The 20553-nt window shown below is 40.3% G+C and overlaps 1 protein-coding gene across 1 annotated transcript in view; it reads left to right on the plus strand.

Annotated features, from left to right (window-relative positions):
• LOC124716995 (RAC serine/threonine-protein kinase) overlaps nucleotides 1–20553 on the plus strand; it is a 694752-nt gene that overhangs the window by 656695 nt on the left and 17504 nt on the right. The window contains exons 7-9 of the mRNA XM_047243620.1: nucleotides 2736–2864; nucleotides 9863–10000; nucleotides 17525–17689. Of these exons, the coding sequence (XP_047099576.1) occupies nucleotides 2736–2864; nucleotides 9863–10000; nucleotides 17525–17689 (432 nt within the window). The remainder of the gene's footprint in view (nucleotides 1–2735; nucleotides 2865–9862; nucleotides 10001–17524; nucleotides 17690–20553) is intronic.

The raw sequence follows: 20553 nt of genomic DNA on the forward strand, positions 1-20553 counted from the left end.
ATAAATATTGTCCTGACCTGGTGAAAGATTTTTCACTAATACAATAAAAGTTCCTGAAGGTGAGAGTTGACCACTCATATCTCTTGAACAAGAACACTCTGTGTCCTACATTCCGATGGCATGCACTGTGCTCTGAGGAATATACTCGCGGCGCTTCTGAAGTGGAGTGGTGAGGTTGAGCCAGGAATTACACTGACTAGCGGACTGATAGGCAGCATCCTATAGAGGCCGTCCGTGCTGTATCCAGCAGATGTGGTAACCCCCACTACTGCAGTACCTGTCAAGGCAGAACGGGCTGTGCTTGCGTCGCAAGTGCAATGACAGGGAGGTAACCTGCAACCCCCTGTTTTGTGACATCTTGGTTGGATTATAAGGTACCAGTCATGTCACCAATACTAGCCATACATACTGAAGATCCACTGTGGATTAGTGTTTGTGTATTTCATATAAAGGGCCTGCAAATCTGTCTGCACGTTGATAATTACATAGCAATAGATCACTTGGAAATATGCGAATTGGCACACATAAACTTTACATGCTGTTTATTCTTTTCAGTCCCTGTTTACAGATTGTCTTACTTACAGATTTTGTGTACTGAATGATAATCACCAGATGCTGGAAGTTCAGCCATTATAAGTCACTTAAATAGGTAGGCAGAAGGTCATTTTAAATAGCTGTGGCTAATATAGGTAGTAAAAGGCAATGTAGGAAAATCTAACACTATGGCTATTTACTTGATTGCTCTGTTCACACAATCACACAGTTAGCAGATGCATGTTAACATTGTACTGTATTACTATTTTTAAAGTAAATTCAAAGTTTTAAACAGAATGCTGATTGTATGTGATGGAATACTGAAAATATTCTTTTGAAAGCCTTTGCATTATAATGCCTTACTGACTCGATTGTTACACTTGATAACCAACTGCTTTTTTAAATTTTCTCGAGTCGTGTTGAGTCTCCTGCCAGATATTACATTTTTCAACTGAGAAAAGTATGTCAACATGAGCTGAGGTAATTGGAGCAAATGTAAGACACTGAACTATTGTAGTGTTCATTTGTACTGCAATTGAATTGTTACCTTTTAGAATATTTGAAATATTTATAAGTTTGACACAATCAGGGTTTTCTGAAAACACCATTTTACAGCTGTCCCTAACTAATGAACTCTGATTTCCCTGACTCTCTCTCCAATCTTTGCACTCTGCTATTCACATTTTTTACTGATTTTGTCAAAGGCTGCTCTTTTACTTGAACCTGAGGTGTTGCATTTTATTCCACTTTTCAAGCAAAATTTAATGCAAATTCTTTGATACATCTTTTTTGAAAGCAAAAATTTGCCAAACACTCAAAATCACTTACAACCTTTTGAACTGTCAGCAATAAATTAAATATTCAAAACAGCTGAAAATGCTAATATAAATCAGGAACATGTGTACCAACAGGACGTTTAAAAAAAAAACCCAGATGAATAAAGCCCGTGAAATTAAGAAAAATTCCCATTACTTTTTGATCAGACATTGTATGTATGAATCTGGAAGTGCACATACTGAACAGATTGATGCAATGATATTTTCATTTAAAGCATTTTTTAATGCAACTGGGTTAAAGCAAATGACATTTCTATCACCTAAATTAACTCTTAAATTGTTTTCCTCAATATGAGTGTTGCAATTTTGTATAAAGATCTGCCCCTCTGTGTTGAGACTAACTGCACTATTTTTCTGGCAGATGACAGGTGTATCATCAGCTATATTGTAATGAAAGATTTATTGTGTAGAGCACCTGGGATGTCAGAAATTCCCTTTGCGAGGAATTACCTCACATTTTAAATGCTCACACCCTAATTTCAAATGACACCCTAGCATTTCTGATTTAGGTTTCCCCTTGCTTTCTTCCACCATATTTTCCTGGAATCATTTTTGTAACAAGATCACAGCTGATTTACCTCTGTTGCCAGCCCTTGAGCTGATGCTGTGTTTCTAGTTACCTCAACAGAATGTTAGTTCCAACCATCCATCCATTCTTGCTTCTTTAATCCTTAGTGTCCCAACAGTATAAAAACTTCAATTTTTAATTTTTTTTACAAAATTGACCTTTATTAGAGTAGCAAGCACAAGTACAAGAAGACATAGTCAAAAAGTAAATAATCAGTTGTTTTAAAGTTTTGGTTTAACTTTGGAACTGTGGGGACATAAGTTTTCAGCCACATGTCGTTTCAGCAGACGTATTTTAAAGCAGTTTTCCATTTTTCCTAGACGCAATCCCACATCTTGAAACTTCCATGAACTTGATAATCTCAAAATCAAATTATAGTCCTAAATAACAATCAAAAAGAGCATAAAATGTAATAAATTTATCTCAAAAGTACATAGAGTTCAAGTGGTTTCATTTAAAAACCACGTGTAACAACAGTAGTTTAAGCTGTCTTTTCCTACATTGTTGATATTCCTACCTGGAGTTTCCCTTGTTTGAAACTCAAATTTATGTTATGATAATGTTAGGTATTACAGCATTTCCAGAGACATCTAAGCAGCCACTCTTTGGTCACTGTTTAAGTGGTAGGAGTGGAAAGAAACTCCCAAGTACCCTTTGCCATGCACTTCAGTTGCTTGCAGATAATAGAAGTGGATGTACAGCTGTTGTTACATTGTTTCCATCTTTATTGTTCATAGTATTTCCTCAGACATAGCATGTGTATTTACAGTAACAAAATATTTTGTGCTTAATTTCAGTTGGAGAACCTCTTGCTCGACAAAGATGGTCATATAAAGATAGCCGACTTTGGTCTGTGCAAAGAAGACATCACATATGGCCGGACCACAAAGACTTTCTGCGGAACACCAGAATACCTAGCTCCAGAAGTGAGTTGGAGTTATTGTTGTTGCTTAAGCTGAGACTGTGGGCAATTAGGTCTGTGTGGTGTGCTTGCATGACATAAACAGTACTCTTTGTTGTGCACGTTACAGCACAACTGAACTGATGGCATGATTTCAGTATGTTAGCAGTGCACGACTAGTTTCTTTTTATTGTTCTGAATAGGTACCGATAACTTTAGTTTGTATGCTAATGCTTAATCTAAACAGAGCTTGGTGTCCTTTAATTCTTTTGTGCTTTGGTCCAGAGCTGCTGCAATTTTATATTGTAGGTTTCACCATTCACATTTGCACATCAGCTAATTTCAGCGAAGACCACCATAATGGCCACACACCGAAATCAGCTGATCGTGTACAAGTGAACTGTGAAATGAAGTAACATTCATTTTCAAAATTTTAAACTTCTGAGGGAAGCAAAATTGTTCTCTCTTTCAAAATATCAGTTGATGGTAATTACAATAAATGTTTGATACAGTCTGTTAAGTAAGATTGTGGTTGGGTTAACCAATAGAAATATTTATTTGACAACAAACTAAACATGTCTTTACATCATACATGAACAAAAGAAAAATGCATTCACAATTAATAATACGTCCAGTCACCCACAGTGCTGATGATTACTTGGTATTTCTGAATCGTGCTCAAAACCAAGTTTTCCGCGTATTCACTTGGAAGAGACCTCCAAATGCTTTGGATTTGCACTGACAGCTGTTTCAAATTCAAGATCTTCTTTCCTTGCAACCTTTTTTTATGTAAGACCATACATTTTGAATAGGATTAGCATCAGGCAACTGTGAGGACAAATCCAGTACCTGCAAACGTTCTCATTTTTCTAGTCACTGCATTGCCTGCTACGGTGCCTCAGGGGATTATTGTCCTCCTGCAGTATCCATTGTTAATTTTTGTCCATGCACCAGTGTGTGGCAGTTGCAATCAGACATGTTTGATAAATTTATAACATTTTCTGTGGATTTAAATTCTTGGTAAACAGGTGCAAATGTTAGTCAAGCATTCAAAGTAAACTAATAGTTTATGGACATTTTGTAAAGGACAAAGGTTCCCTGTAATGAGGTATGAAAGAACTAAGGTGATATCTTTTACCATCTGTGTGTAATGCTGACCACGCTCCTGCTTAACAAACTGTATATTTGACTTTCATAAAACTGTGATCTTGTAGTGATTGATTTTGGTTAAGCCTCGAGCTTGAAGCAATTTAAACATCATTTGTTGCATTAATTAATTAGAAAATGATAACATTTGAATGCAGCAGTTAAATTTTTTAATAAATGGAGGGATTAGCAGTGCCAGTTGCAGGAATGTAACCACTATACAGCAGAGTCCTGCTAATCTGAACCCCGGTAATCTGAACATTCGGTTAGTCCGAATATGAGAAATGTTAGTCCAAGTATGGAAAACTGTGCAGTAAACTGCAGTACATACACTCTATTTAAATTTACACAGTACAGTAAACATGTATTTAAAAAAATTGGCAAGAAAACATTAGGTTTAAACAATGCATAACAATGAAAGTAAATCTGCCAAACATACGAAAATACAGCGGACATTTTATCCCCACTTTTAAGATGACAAAAATTCAGTCATTGTTTTTTTTGCCTAATGAAGACTGTCTGTTATATGACGCATAGTTGTGCTATCGTCTCATAAACATAAAATCAGTAGGTGTAGCAGTGGGCTGTTGCTCCAAATAACGTAGGGCGAGATCAAGAGCTTCTGCTGCGTCACTGTGTGGCACCAGCTCTCCTTTGCCGCTTTCAGGCTCATTGTCACTTCCGTCACAGCAGTCCTCTTCTTCGTGGTCTTGAGTCATAGCAGCTACTAAATCAGTGTCAGTAATGTTCTCGACACATGCCCCATCCACTGCCATCCACTCATGTCTCTCTCCTTCACTAGCTTCTTCACATCAAGGGATTGTCTGTATCATTTGTAGTAGATTTTCATTTTCAACTCTAGGGTATCCTGAAATTCAAGATACGTCCACAGTTTTCTCCACAATTTTCTCACAGTGTTTTCTGAAATATTCTGCCATGCCTCAGCAGCCCAATAAACTTCTTTCATGTTGGTCTTTTCTGTTTTGTCTACTAAAGGAATGCTATCATTTTGGATCAGCATTCTTAAAAATTGTTTTCTGTGGATCAGTTTTAATGTTGGCAGTATGCCCTGGTCCATCGGCTGTAGAATTGGCGTAACATTCGGCGGCAAAAACTTCACCACAATTTCTCCATGACATAATTCCTCACTGCTGGGGTGAAATGGCGCGTTACCAGTCAAAAGGATTGCATGGGGAGACAAATGATTTTCCTTAGAAAACTGTGGAACAGAGGGAACAAACTGGCAGTGAAACCATTCTTTGAACAGCTTTCCATCCATCCATGCTTTTTTCTGGTTGTGATAATACACAGGCAGGGACTTCATGTTGCAGTTTTTAAAAGCTCTGGGCCTAGCAGATTTGCCGATCAGCATTAAAGGCAGCTTGTGATTACCAGTAGTGTTGCTGCACACTAAAAAAAGTCACACGATCTTAGCACATTTTAAAACCTGGAGCATGGTCTTCTGCTTTCGATGCCAGGCTTTTTGTTGGCAATGCCCTAAAATTAAGGCCTGTCTCGACAATGTTATAAATTTGTTGGGAGAACACTTTCCCTCTTTTATAATTTTTTCAAACTCACCCAAGTATTTCTTCACTGCATCATCGTCAGAAGAAAGCTTCTCTCCAGTAATTGTTAGCTGACTGATTCCATGACATATTTTGAATCAGTCCAACCAACCCGTACTCGCACTAAAAGACTCGTCACCATTCATTAACTTGTTGAGGTAAACAGCTTTCTTCTGAACCAGTGCTCCACTTAAAGGGGTTCCCCTTTCTCTTTCCTGCGCAATCCAAAGGAAAAGAACTTCAGCCACTTAAGCGTGCTGGGGCTGTTTCAAATTTGGAGTGTTTTTCCTGAAGACATTGCACAGGACTGTTCAAGCTTCACTCAGTTCTTCTTCCAATCACAAATGGTTGCTTTACCAACACCCAGTTCCGTTGCCAGTTTAGATACATTCTCACCATTGTCCATCCAGTTCAAAACATTGTTTTTCTTTGATGGTTAATGTCATATGTTTCCGTTTACTCATGACGAAAATACGTACACCACTACACCTGAACGAATACAACTGTTATGCGTGCCAGTGATCGATAAGTAACATAACCCAGCACTTTCCACGTCAACTTGCAGTGAACTGACCTCAGACACTACAAAGGTCTCAACAATGCATGGCAACAAGGGCAGGGAGTGAGAGTGACCCATTGTTACCACTCTTGTTCCCATTTGTTACCATGGTGTACCTACTTAGCTGCTTGGTATACTTCATTCTAGAAACTCGTCACCGTAATTCCGGCTAATCCAAACAAATCTGTAATCCGACCAAGGTCCGGTCCCATTTAGTTCAGATTAACAGGACTCTACTGTACTACGAATTTACTTGCATAATATGTCGTATTTGGAACCACTGCGAGTTATTTATGTTACCCTTTACAAAACACAATTACAAAACAATGGACTCCTCAAGTGTTAATATTTTTATAATAATAAATTTATTGCAGCCAAATAGCCATACAAGTTCAAAGTACAAGGTTTGCTTAGTCACTTATTGATCATGTCCTTTTGGTACATAGTTCTGTGTGGTAACATTTGCATATTCACTGACACAGTTTGCACTCGCCATGTTGCATTCGGTTCATGATATGACGTGTTGTTGCAAATAAGGTGGTGGAAACCATGGACTGCCATTCTGGAGATCATGTGTGTCATGTGGGAGTTTTCCTTTGTTCCTTATGGTCATTCATGGCACCTGTGCCATAAAATTCTGTAGGTATATCTTCTCTTTTTTTCCTTCAGTGTTTATAGTAGACCTTCTGAAGTAATTGTTTTGGGTAGCATCAGGTTTGTCCATATATCTTACGTGAGTAAGAACTGTATGCAGTTGTTGCAGTGTCATTTGTATAGAATCAGTTGAATTCAGATTTAGTTGGTAATATCTTTAATAACCCTTCAAGCTGGTAGTTTCGGGGCGCGTGCCTAGCCTACTGGCAGTAGTTTCTATGGCTTGCTGGCCCCAGAATACAGCGTTTCAGTGAAATTGCTCTAGAATGGGAATTACTTGTTCAAATGTTACAAAAATGTCAGGAATTGGTATCAATACATATTTATTACGATTAAAATTTACATTCTCACTTAAAATGAATTTTGAGTGTGGTATATTTTGAAACAATCTTCGAAACAATCTTACACCACGGTCCTTGCACCAAAACGATGTTTCCTTACGTTTCCCTGTCTCCTTGCAGCAGACTGCACATCTCTTTGTAGGCTTGCTCTTCTTCTCTGTGGGTGGGATCTTCTCAATAAAATGCCTTGCTGTGAGCCGTTCAGGTGCAGGAGTTTTTGAAGGTCACCTACATTGAGGTGAAGTTACATTCTTCCCATGAATTTCCAGCAATTGTGTTATGAGCAGAAGCCTGAATTATATGCGTTTCTTCCATCGTTTTTTCGCTAGCATTGTAAACAATAAAAGCATTGTGCACTGCAACATTCATCATCCTTCTAAACATTTTCATATACCGCTTTACACCTTTCTTCCTTTCTGTGAGAAAAGGTTGTAGTTTCTGATCCTTCAAATCTACACCACCCATAAAGCTATTGTACTCTTTTATGCACTGAGGCTTTCTTATCTCGTTGCCCGTTTTGGTTGCCTTAACAACTGCATCATTATGAAATGGAGAAATAAAGTCAACCTGCTTTTTATCCATCCATTTCAATACCATTACGCCGTGTGAATGATATGCTACGAGTTCACCTTTCTTCAGTTTTGCATGTCTCAAGGCATCAGGTACATTCTTTTTATTCAGTGGAAGTGTGCCAGCTACATTCATACCTCTTTCCTTCAAAAAGTGGCACAAAAGGATGCTGTCATAATAATTGTCCATCCAGAGCGTATGGCCTAAGTTGATTCAACAAGCTTCACTACAGTCTGACTGGTTTTCAGGGTATCTGCAGAAACAAATTTCGTTTCTACTTCTGTGGAACTTCCTGCATTAATAATAAATTGTCATAAATAATCTGTGGAAGATTCGCAGATCTCATAGGGCTTTATACCAAACTTTGCTGATTTTAGAGTTACGGTAGATAAGTTTTTATTGCCAGCCTTCCTTTCCATAATGTAAAAGATTCGTCAACAGAAATGTTTTCTCCCATGTTGAATGTATTTATAAATGTATCATTCAAGTGCTGAATGACGGAATCCAACTTGAACACTCTCTTATTGCCTTCAAATGTATTCATTTCTTCATTGTTTACAAAATGAAGGAATCTGCAAAGTAGCTCAAACCTGTCTTGTTGCATACTCTGGTAAAAAATCGGCGTGTTCAAAAGCGGATGCTTGATGAAATACGACTTTATGGGTGGCTTCTGAATAATTCCCATCAACATCTGCAGTGCGAAAAACACACAAAAGCTTATCTTTGTCTACCCAGTTACGTAGCTTAGAATGAGGTTGTAGAACAGTCTGTTTTTGTATACAATCTGCAGAATAACAGTTAGTTTCACACAAGATTGTTTCTACGATTGTTTCACCGAAATACAGCTTGAACGCTTCAGCTGCAGAATTTACCTGTATCACAGGTCCACGTTTACCAACGAATGGTGTTTTCAAAGAGACATAAGAGCTGTCAACTTCTTGCCATTTCCAGTTTTCTTCATTCCGTGCGCGTTTCACTGGTGCACCTTGTTCGATGTCGTCACTGTCCGCTGTTTCTTCTTCATTTCTTTCAGGTGTTTCTTCCAAACAGTCAAAATCACTTTCATCGTCAACATCTAGATCACTCCTGCTGTCATTTATACTATCTAAACCATTCGTTGGTTCATCGAGAATTGCGAGAATTTGCTCTGATGTAAGACCGCGCGAAGTGTTCGGCTGCATCGTTTTGCATTCGAGAGTGTCACTCGGACTGTAAGATACAACACGTTACTCCTCCTGACTGCCTCACTTCGTGACAAAGATCTTCAAAACAGAGCAGCACAGATATGTCTGTAGTTAGCTGATGAAGTAGTATCGGTTGTCATCAACAGATGGCAGAGCAATACAGTTTTACCTCAGAGACTGCAACTGGTGAGTATGTGGTCGGGATGCTGCAAGTGCAGACATTCGCAGCGCGCAAGTAGGCATCCAGGCTCCCGGCTTGAGGGGTTAAATTACAAAAATTCTGTTCTTCACATACATGCAATGTATTGTGATGTGAGAGACTCACCATCTCACCTTATATTTCTGGACAGACTGAAATGTGATGCTGCTAGACCAGTTTACAAAACAAAATTGTGGAACTGTTTCTTTCACAAGGAATGATGCTGCCAGCTGTGCTATCCAGATGCGACGCACTTCCAAATTGGCAGAAGGGAAGTTGTGAGTGCAGGTTGTGAGTTGTGTCTTAATAGTTCAGTCACTGAGAGAACTGCTTGGGAAAGGGAGGGCTGAGGGTTTGACTCTCGGTTTGGCACTTGGTTCTGGTTTGGCACTCAGTTTTAGTCTCCCAGGAATTTTCAAAACAGAGTTACTCGCTTGTGCTTATCTCACTTCTATTTAATTATTGACAAGCACTAAATAGCTGGTGTAAAATATGATTTGCAATCTGGCAGCTGTGATTTCTATTTATCTTAGTGCATGCCATATGCTTAAATGTAGTAGCAATTTTTCTTTCTTGTACATGTTACAGCCTCTCTGACACTTCTTATTGTCCTGCAAGGAGTCTTTCTAGACATTTGGACTCTCGGCTTCCGGTGGTCGGTACGGGACTATCTCGTTCCGGTAGTGCGATGCTTTAAACCTGGATTGGATACTTGCATGGCAGACTGAATGCATACCTGGTGCTATTGTAGGTTGTGCGTTCTCGTGTGCCTCGCTCATGTTCCTGTTGGCTTCCCCCCGGACAGGTCCTCGAGGACAACGACTACGGGCGTGCTGTCGACTGGTGGGGCATCGGCGTGGTCATGTACGAGATGATGTGCGGTCGGCTGCCTTTCTACAATCGTGACCACGATGTGCTCTTCACCCTGATTCTGATGGAGGATGTAAGTGACAAGTAGCTTGTTGTGAGTGCAGCACTGTTTGTATATATTTCTTCTTTTTTGTGGGTTGTGCCTCTCAGATTTGAAACCTTTTTTTAATGTCATATCAGAAACAACGGTTGCTGTGTTGATTACCTTATTTGTTACAGTTTCAAAACTTATACATTAGAACACTGATGTTAAAGTTTCAGAAAATATTCGTGTTTTGTCAAATACGATGTACACTCATGATTAGTAACTATCAGTATGGCTTCTTTTATTTCAATGTCCCAGAACTGTGGTGCTTGCATTGCGATGCTGATACATGTGTAAGGCAGCAATGATATCAGCTTATTGAGTCGGTTATTGTATTCTTTATACACTGTCCAGTCATATTTCTCAGTTGAGGATCCGCTGCACGAATAGCTCTGTTGAGATAGAACCACAGATTTTTGATTGGGTTGAGTTATGCGCAGGGTAGCTGTGCGGTCTGAGGTGCCTTGCCATGGTTCGCACCCCCCCCCCCCCCCCCCCCCCCCTGCCCTCCCCAATCCACCCCCCTCTGTCGGAGGTTCGAGTCCTCCCTGTGCTTTGTGTGTGTGTGTGTGTGTGTGTGTGTGTGTGTGTGTGTGTGTGTTGTTGTAGTTGTAGTAGTAGTAGTATCATGTGTCCTATGCTATGATTCGCTGACAAAAGCACATCAAAACCTCAATTTCAGTGCTTTGGAAGCTACTGTGCTGTATCTGGTGGAATCCGTATTTGTACTTCTGTAACATGAAAATATGCAGTGTACATTTTGTTGCACGTCAAAGATCTTAACGAAACTCTCACTCTCCCTCTCTCTCTCTCTCTCTCTCTCTCTCTCTCTCTCTCTCTCTCTCTCTCTTTTTACAGTGTTTTGTTTCGTGAAATGCTGTGAAGTTGTGCATCAGCCTACAAAACTTCCACCTTTCCATGCAAAGTATTGAAGAGTTTTGCAGCTCTAAACAAAAGTATAGTCACTTAACAGGAAAAAAAATTACTTTCACCCGGGGTATAGAGTATTTTCAACCAGAGGAACAAGTGTATTTCTAACCAGGAAATCCGGGAAGAATGTGGGAACTTATTTCTTTTCTCATCCGTGTAGACACCCTGCTACCACAATATGCTATTTCGGGGATTGCTAAATCACCTGTATCATTGTCGCACTTTTATTTCCTAAATTCATCAATCCTCAATTTACTTCAAACTATGTTTCTTCCCAGATGATCATGAGCGTATTTTAATAGTATTCCCTGCCCTTTTCCCAGTTAAATATACGAGGGCTATCCACAAAGTACATTACGTTTTGGAATTAAAAATAAATAAAGTATTGGAAAATTTTTTTATTATATACAGATGAGAGTCACACTTAAATACTACTTTTCTACATAGTTGCCATTTAAATTAAGGCACTTGTCGTAGCGATGGATGAGCTTGGAAATTCCTTCGTCGTAACATTCGGCCGCCTGCGGCTTCAACCACGTGGTTACCTCTTCTTGAAGCTGTGCATCGTCATCAAAACGCTGCATAGCCAGCCACTTCTTCATTGCTGGGAATAAGTGGAAGTCGCTCGGTGCCAGGTCGGGACTGTACGGCGGATGAGGAAACAACTCCCACTTAAAAGATTCGAGAACTTCACGAGTGGCATTTGCTGTGTGGGCCCGGGCGTTGTCTTGAATCAGCAAGATATTTGAGCCCAACTTTCCCCTGCGCTTGTTTTGTATTGCTCTTCTGAGGTTGTGCAGAGTTTGGCAATACCTTTGAGGGTTTATTGTAGTGCCTCTTTCCAGGAAATCCACAAAAATCACACCCTTTCTGTCCCAAGAGAAGAGGTAACCACGTGGTTGAAGGCGCAGGCGGCCGAATTTTACGATGAAGGAATTTCCAAGCTCATCCATCGCTACGATAAGTGCTTTAAATAAAATGGCAACTATGTAGAAAAGTAGTATTTAAGTGTGGCTTTCATCTTTATATAATAAAAAAAATTTTCTAGTACTTTATTTATTTTTAATTCCAAAATGTAATGTACTTTGTGGATAGCCCTCATAGTTACTGTATAAGTACAGTGATGAAAAATCTGAGACCTGTATACCTGAACTTCACATGTAGCAGATTTCAGTAAAGTGCTTAGACCTTCACAATTTTGAAGGATGAGGGCGTGATTTGAATACAGTTCATCAATGTTTCTCATTTTTGCCGCGGTTATCACATTTCAGCCATTTGCCATACAACTTGTGTAGAGCACCTACTGTTTTATTACACTAAAGAAGTGGAGGCTTGTTGAAAATGTTCCACAAGTTACAAACACACACGTATATGTTCCAAAAGTACTAAATCCAAATTATTTAGTTACATTTTACAGTTTCCTAAACTTGATTTGATGGCAGGGAAGACTGTTGACAGTCTAGAGTTAAAAGACCAATATATTCTGCAATAGTGAGGGGAGGTTCCAATTTTAATAACAAAAATCGTACTGTCTATAATTCAGTCGTGATACAGTTGTGCACATTTATTATTATTATTATTATTATTATTAGTCTGATTGTATTAAGAAGATATTTGAAAGTTTGTGCTATTTTTTGCCTGGCAGATTTTATTAGGGAGCACTTTACGAAAATAGGTCACACACTTTGACACTATTAAAACAGCATTAAAATCGTGTTTTGAATTTTAGAAATGCCATGGTGTTACTGTATACCTCAGCCATTCATCCCCACAACATATTCACCAAATCGGTCTGATCCGGACTAGCGGATACTAATTAGCAACAAAGCCAAAGCTGTGGCAACAAGGCCCAGCTGTACTACAGCATGGACATGAAATTGCAAATGTTCAAAGAGGAGGATGTTTTGGAATGACAATATGCTTACCATGGCTGCTTTTTTCCATGTGAGTGCATTCAACCAGCATAATAACTAGACTGGGATGATGGGTTGTTTCAAATGGGGAGAAAGAGGGATAGAGCTGTTGCCTATCATACACATTTCTTAAAGAGTTAAGACTATTCCACAAGGCTTGAAGTACTGTTCCGTTACTGTGTGAAATGTGTTGGTACTTCATGTTTTATTTTTCACATGCACTGGCTGCTCGACTTGGCCAGTTCGGTAGTTTTTGTTTCCCTCCAATTCTGTGGAGTCGAGTAATGGAAGTGTTTTGTTACTAGCCTGTACGTTTGTACCAAATTGGTAGTTCTCATATTCCTTCAACTTTTTATTCTCAGCCGAGGTAGTCGTCAGTGACTTGGAATACCAAATATTTTTGGTTACTCACCACCCTTTCTTTCCTTGCAACCGATTTGTGGATGTTCGTCTTTGTAATAAGTTTTTCGCGTTGCCATTAAACATTCTTGTCTTTATCTTCTCAAGGGACAAAGCAGTAAGAGCACGGACTATATGTTGGAAGCATTCACCACACAGTCTAGTGGCCCAATCTAATGCTTTAACAAACTGTTTAATGAAACGCAGTTTGATATTGTGTGGAGGGAAAATTATGTTTGCTCGATGGACAACATTTGGCATACTTACTTGCTGAGTCACACATATGGACTACTACTTGTGGTTCCAGTACCTACCTCATGCTTGGCTGTCTCAGATTCAGAGAAAGCAGCCATACGTTATAAATGCTCTCTGTTGGCCTAGCAGCAAGTTAACCTTTTTGAGGTCCTTGCAAATTGTCCAGTTGTGCTTCTGGTGTTGTAGTGAGTTAATCACAGTGTTCATGTCATTATGCTCTTCTCATAAAGACACGGAATGGCCAACTGGAAGAGATGCAGAGACATTTCCATTGTGTAGTAGAACTCACTTCAGACTGCATTTTGAACTGTCTACAAATAAATGTCAGTCATCTCGATTGTACAGTGTACTTCCTCATTCCTGGAGAAGACCTGAGACATTATGGCAATAAAGGAACTTATTTTCCTTTATAAAATGTGAAGGTAAGATCTACCCAGTTCACATTCTTTTTGAAATCTAGAGGCAAACACTTCAGCTGCAAGTTGGAGAGACCCTAACCACCCACAGTGTCAGTCACTTCAGACTGGTTAAACTGCCAAGAAGTTGAAGACTGAGAGAGATTAAAGGAATAGGTATTCAAAGTCACTCTCTTCTTCTGTCTCAATTTTTGTCACGAACCACATCTGCAGATGGAATAAATCGTGTAAAAACTGATTGCAGTAGCTCATCCGAGTGCATGAAAGGTTTGATTGCTGAGGAGATATTAAGATATGGTGTTTTATGTCTGTTTTTTTTTGTGTCTACCATTCAAATATGAATGAACAACTTTTGCCACGCATTGCTTCGAATTGCATGCCAGTTACCAATCAGCTGTTATCGAGAACACGCACCAGGAAAGTGGATACTTTGCCCTGGCTTAAAAATAAAAAATATTTCTCACATTATAAATGTGACTTGGGCTGAACTCCTGCAGCTCATTAATTATACGAGGGTCACTCCAAAAGAAATGCAAACTTTTTTCTTTTAAAGCCATCTTTAATTCAACATGTTTGAAAGTTTTAGTGTGTAGATACATCCTTTAGGAACATTATTTTCATTTCTCATCCCTCTCAACTGCCTTACACCATCTTGGAACCAGAGTGTGTATACCCGCACGATAAAATTCTGGACCAGCCTGTTGGAGCCACTGTTGGGCAGCGTGCACAAGGGAGTCATCATCTTCGAACCTTGTTCCACGAAGAGAGTCTTTCAGTTTCCCAAAGAGATGATAGTCACATGGAGCCAGATCAGGACTGTAAGGCGAGTGTTTCAGTGTTGTCCATCCGAGTTTTGTGATCGCTTCCATGCTTTTTTGACTGACATGTGGCCGTGCATTGTCGTGCAACAGCAAAACATCCTGCTTTTGCCGATGTGGTCGAACATGACTCAGTTGAGCTTGAAGTTTCTTCAGTGTCGTCACATATGCATCAAAATTTATGGTGGTTCCACATGGCATGATGTCCACGAGCAAGAGTCCTTCAGAATTGAAAAACACCGTAGCATAGCTATTCCAGCAGAAGGTGTGGTTTTGAATTTTTTTTCCTTGGGTGAATTTGCATGATGACACTCCATGGATTGCCTCTTCGTCTCTGGTGCAAAATGATGGAGCCATGTTTCATCACCTGTCACAATTCTTCCAAGAAATTCATTTCCACTATTCTCGTACTGTTCCAAAAGTTCGCTGCGTACCGTTTTTCTTGTTTCTTTGTGAGCCACTGTCAACATCCTGGGAACCCACCTGGCACAAACCTTTTTTAACACCAACACTTTCAGTATTCTGCAAACACTTCCTTCCCCTATCCCAACGTAGCGTGACAATTCGTTCACTGTGATGCGTCTGTCAGCAGTCACCAATTCGTTAACACTCTGCACATTGTCTGGAGTGTGTGCAGTACGAGACCTGCCGCTGTGAGGACAATCCTCAATATTACTGTGCCTGCTGTCATCACGTAACCTGCTTGCCCACCGACTAACTGTACTGCGATCGACAGCAGCATCGCCATACACCTTTTTCAACCTCTTGTGTATGTTTCCCACTGTCTCGTTTTCACAGCACAGGAATTCTATGACAGCACATTGCTTCTGACGAACGTCAAGTGTAGCAGCCATCTTGAAGACATGCTGTGACGGCGCCACTCACGAGAAGAGGTTGAACTAAGTTTGAAAACAAGCGGGAAGGATGTATCTACACACTGTAAAACTTTCGCACATGCAGAATGAAAACTGTCCCCCCCCCCCCCAAAAAAAAAAAATAAATAGTGTGCATTTCTTTTGGAGTGACCCTCGTATAAATCACACCACACAACGTACGAACTTGACTTTTGTGCACGTGAATGTGGTCACAGAGTCTTGGGGTTACCCACATATCACTGTCAGTATAATCCCATGGAATTAAGCTCAGCAGTAAAGCTATACACAATATCCTCTCTTTAGTATGGGCACAGTCGGTGTGGCATGCTGAAAAGCATCACAAAGATTATTTTGATATGGAGGTGAAGATGACTATAAGGATTGAACCTATCATTGTAAATTTACAATTAGATGGTTTGGACATAGACTAGCAGTGACAGTGGTGTATGATGCAGAATTTGGAATGACGTAAAGTAATAAGTTTTAAGGACTCATGGTTTTAAAAATGTGTTTGTCTACATATCAACTGTATACATAGTGTATGAGAACTTTGTAGCCTTTTTCCCAGTGTGTTGTATGCTCTAATTACTCATGAGACTGCGGCCGGATTAATTTATCAAAGACTGTGATATTTCTACAGGTAAACCTGTGTCATTTTCAAGAGATAATCTGGAAAATGCCTTAAAATGACAGGGATTGTTACTTGTCGATATATCAATTTTTTTTTATCTTATTGGTCAGCATTGCCTCAAGTTATTTGCAGAAGACAGTTAACTGCTTTCCTGTTCAGTGAATTGTAAATGCAGACCCTCACTGTAATGTTAAAGAGTTAGCTTACACTCAAAAGTGCCCACTGACAGTGAGAAATGTCAGCATACTGACAATTTTTACAACAGTTTTTTACATTAGTCTTTTCTACCAGTAATTCTCTTATATGCACAGTGATTACACTTGACTACAATCAAGCACACCCACATATACGCTTTGTACACATTTTTAAAAATTCCACAAGTAGAAGCAGTTGTCAAGCAAATACAATGATTTCGGTGTCTGCTTGAAGTTAATTTTATTGTGTAGTAAAATTTTTCTTATAATACAGTTATAATACAGTTCAAATCGAAAATGGCAGTTACTGCAAGCAGTTTGAACAACCTTGTTGTTTTTGACAGTTGTCATTTCAAGAAACATTGTTCTTAGCTTCACAAAGCTGTGTTAGCTGTTCTCACCCTCCAACATCACACGGACAAGCTGTGGAGCAGTGAACGCAATGTCGTCAAGGTGTGAAACAAGATTTCTCTCATAATGATTAATCGAAATCAGCTTTAACATTTATTATACTGTAGGCAAATGATCCTGGTTCTCATCAGCACAGTTCAGTAACGTTGACTTCGTTTACCTGCTCTTTGCTGCTATGCATGCGCAGGTCTCATCCTCTCCAAATTTCCATGCTGTTCTGCCTCTTCGCGTGGAAGGCATTGAAGTGCCATCCTACTTCATGCAGGCTATAGTTACATCTCGCTGTCCTCATCTGTTCCACCTGATACGACCTTTCATTCCAGTTGCATTGCAGACTGGGATCAAAGTAATGGGCACTTGTGTGTGAGATTTTATTAAAAAAAGAAAAAAAGAAGCAGCAGGTTTGAAGGAGGATTCATCAAAAAGCTTGGCAGTGTCATAGATCTTATGCGCATCATCTATTTCCTTGTATATTTTTTCTAGCTACAATAATTTTAAAATGTTGTGTGTCTATTATGCTTTTTAATCACACTGATGTTTACCAAGAGATTTTTTTCCTGTGGTGAAGTAATAAAAGAATTCAAGGCAAATGAGTAGTGCCAACATTTTTTGAACAATGTGTTGGCCATTATTTGGGAATGGTAGTGTAAATTTCTTCTCCTGTATGCAGGTACGCTTCCCACGGAGCATCTCCAATGATGCCCGTGACCTCCTAAGTGGGTTGCTCGTTAAGGATCCCACCAAGCGGCTCGGTGGAGGGCCGGAGGATGCCAAGGAGATCATGGCTCACCCGTTCTTTCGTTCCATAAACTGGAATGACCTTGTGCAGAAGAAGGTGAGCTACTGTCACTGCAGTCCTTTCTGTTAATGTTATGGAAATGTAACACTACTACTAAATCTCATTTTCTCTTTGATGATTGATTACATTACATTAGTTACTTGAACTGATTTTCTACATTTGGCTGTAGCTGTTTTCTTGTGATGTTGCAATTTTGGCATATGTGCCATTGTCAAGAATCTTCAAAAATTTACTGTAATACAATGTGCTAAGAAGAAAATTGTAGGAAAACAACAGTATGTACGAGATGTTTTCAGCCTGTTGATGTCCCTGTGCATAGAAGATTTGATTTCATAATTTAATTGGATAGATAAAAAGTGGCGGCAGAACACATACATGAAAGATGGTTGTAATTTGGCAAGATCTCGGAGCAGGCAGAAGGGTTGAAGGGGAAGGAAGAGGGCGAAGGAAATGGACTGGAGAGGTTTAGGGAAAGGGTTAGATTTTGGGAAGATTTGATTTTGTACTATGCCATACAAACAGGATAAAAATAAATGCCCTTATTAGGATGTCACCATTGATGGTAATGCAGTTCATGGCTGTTATCAATGATATGAGTAACTTGATGCATAGATTTGTTGTTTATGAAGGTTAACATACAACTTTGGCTGTACAAAGTCAGTCAGTGTTAGGCAGAGATAACAATGTAAGATGTATACACATCAGAGAGTAACTAATCAGCAGTTCATTATGTTCCATGCTACTCCATCAAACGTGTTTCTGAAAACTAGATATCCTTCATGGGGCTCACAACTCTTTTGTTTGTGAGCATGTGTTGGGCTACCACGGGGCCCCATTCCTCAGTCGGAGATGCATAAACCTCATTTGGCTTCTCACGCCAGCGATGGATGCCTTGAAACACTCAAATGTTTCTGCCGGTCTTCAGTCAGATATGAGCCAGTGACTGAAGGCTGCTTCATGATCTTCTTCTGCCCCTGAAACTAATTCAAGGAATCCCTCACGGTAATTCAAACCCCCTAAAGAAAAGAAACACAAAAAGAAATAGTCTTCCAAGATGAAGGAAATTTTGGTGGCCCTCATGCCACCGAATCACACATGTTCTGTTTGTGTGGCCGTGGCAGCAATTCCGGTGGTCCCTGAGGCTCCAGATCTTACCACACAACGTGTCTCAGAACCTGTGTCTTCATTGCATACTCTCTCAACCAGTGGCAGCAGGTGATCCTGGGACATAACCTGCTGCTTGGACCCTTCACATCCTCACAGTATACTTACAGCATCTCCAGTGGAAGTGTAGTGGTTTATTCCACTATCTGGCTGAGCTATGACATCTACTTTCTCCATTGCCCTTTACGAAATTTGGTTTGCAGCGACACGGTCCCCTGCCCTTCATGGCTACCAAGGTATTTTAAGAATCATGCCGATTATGATACGTGTGTCAGGTGGAGACTGCACATATGTTCAGAACTCTGTACACACTGAACTAGTGACTCTTGATACTGTTTTGGAGGCTGTGGCTGTTTAGGTAGAAGCATTTCGGGATTTTTACCATCTGTAATGTTTGTCTCCTTCCCGGTGGTGGAGTGCGTCAGAACATACTGTGTGCATTGGTTTCTGAGGTCCCCCCCCCCCTCCCCCCCCCCGCCTTTCCTAATGTTTGCCGACTTCAATGTCCATAACCCTTTGTGCAGTGGAACCACGATCACTGGCTGCTGTAAAGACAACAAAAACTTACTGGCAGATATCGACCTGTCTCTCTTTAGTACTGGAGCCTCCACACACTTCATTGTGGCACATGGAACTTACTCGGCCATTGATCTTTCTATTTGCAGCTCTGGTCTTCTCCCATATAATCACTGGAGGGCCTACGACGACCTGTGTGGTAGCAGCCACTTCCTGACCTCCCTGCCCCTCCCTCAGCATTACTCACCTTGGTGTCCACCTAGATGGGCTCTCCACAATGCTGACTGGGAAGGTTTCACGTCAACTGTCATTCTGAACTCCCCATTAAATGCAGACACTGATGAGGCTGTCCAGAATGCAACAGCAGTCATTCTATCGGGAGCCGACCTTGCGATTCCCTATTCTTTGAGATCATCCTGTTGGAAGGTAGTATCCTGGTGGATGTTTGGACTTTGGAAATCACTCAGGCCGTTAGAGATCATAGATGTGCTCTCCAACTCCATAAGCGACATCAGTTGATCGAGCACTTCATTACCGTTAAATGGTGCCATGCCCCGGTCTGCCATTTAATAAAATAAAGGAAACAAGAGTGCTGGGAATGGTATGTTTCAACCACTGGATCACATACTCCAACTTCGCAGGTTTGGACGAAGATTCATCTCTTCGAATACCAGTCCTTTGCGGGTATACTTGGTATTTCCTTAAACGGTGCTGTTGACACTGACACTGACCCAGACACCATAACTGAAAACTTTGCTCTTCACTATTTTTGAGGCTCTGTGTGAAAACTATCAACCTACCTTTCATGTTCTTAAACAGTGGATTGAGAAACTGCACTTATCTTGCACTTCACAACACCTGGAGCCCTATGGTGCTACATTCAGTGAATGAGAATTCTTCAGTGCCCTAGCACTTTGCCCTGATATAGCACCAGGACCAGACCGCATCCACTTGATGCTACACAGCACTTTTGGGTTAGAGTTGGTGCTTTCCACAGTAACCCCAACGTTCAAGAGAGTGAGGTGCCATGGGGCTCTGTATTAAGTGTCCCTTCTTTTGTAGAAGCCATCAACAGTATAGCAGCAACTGTAGGGTCTCTTTATTGCATACACACATACAAGGTTCAGTGAACTACACTCCTTGCTGAATGGATGCAGTGTCTTCACTGCTGAATTAGCGGCCATCAGACGAGCCCTTAGCCACACTTGTTCTTGCACTGG

Source organism: Schistocerca piceifrons, chromosome 9 (assembly GCF_021461385.2).
Source record: "Schistocerca piceifrons isolate TAMUIC-IGC-003096 chromosome 9, iqSchPice1.1, whole genome shotgun sequence".
Classification (NCBI taxonomy): Eukaryota; Metazoa; Arthropoda; class Insecta; order Orthoptera; family Acrididae; genus Schistocerca; species Schistocerca piceifrons.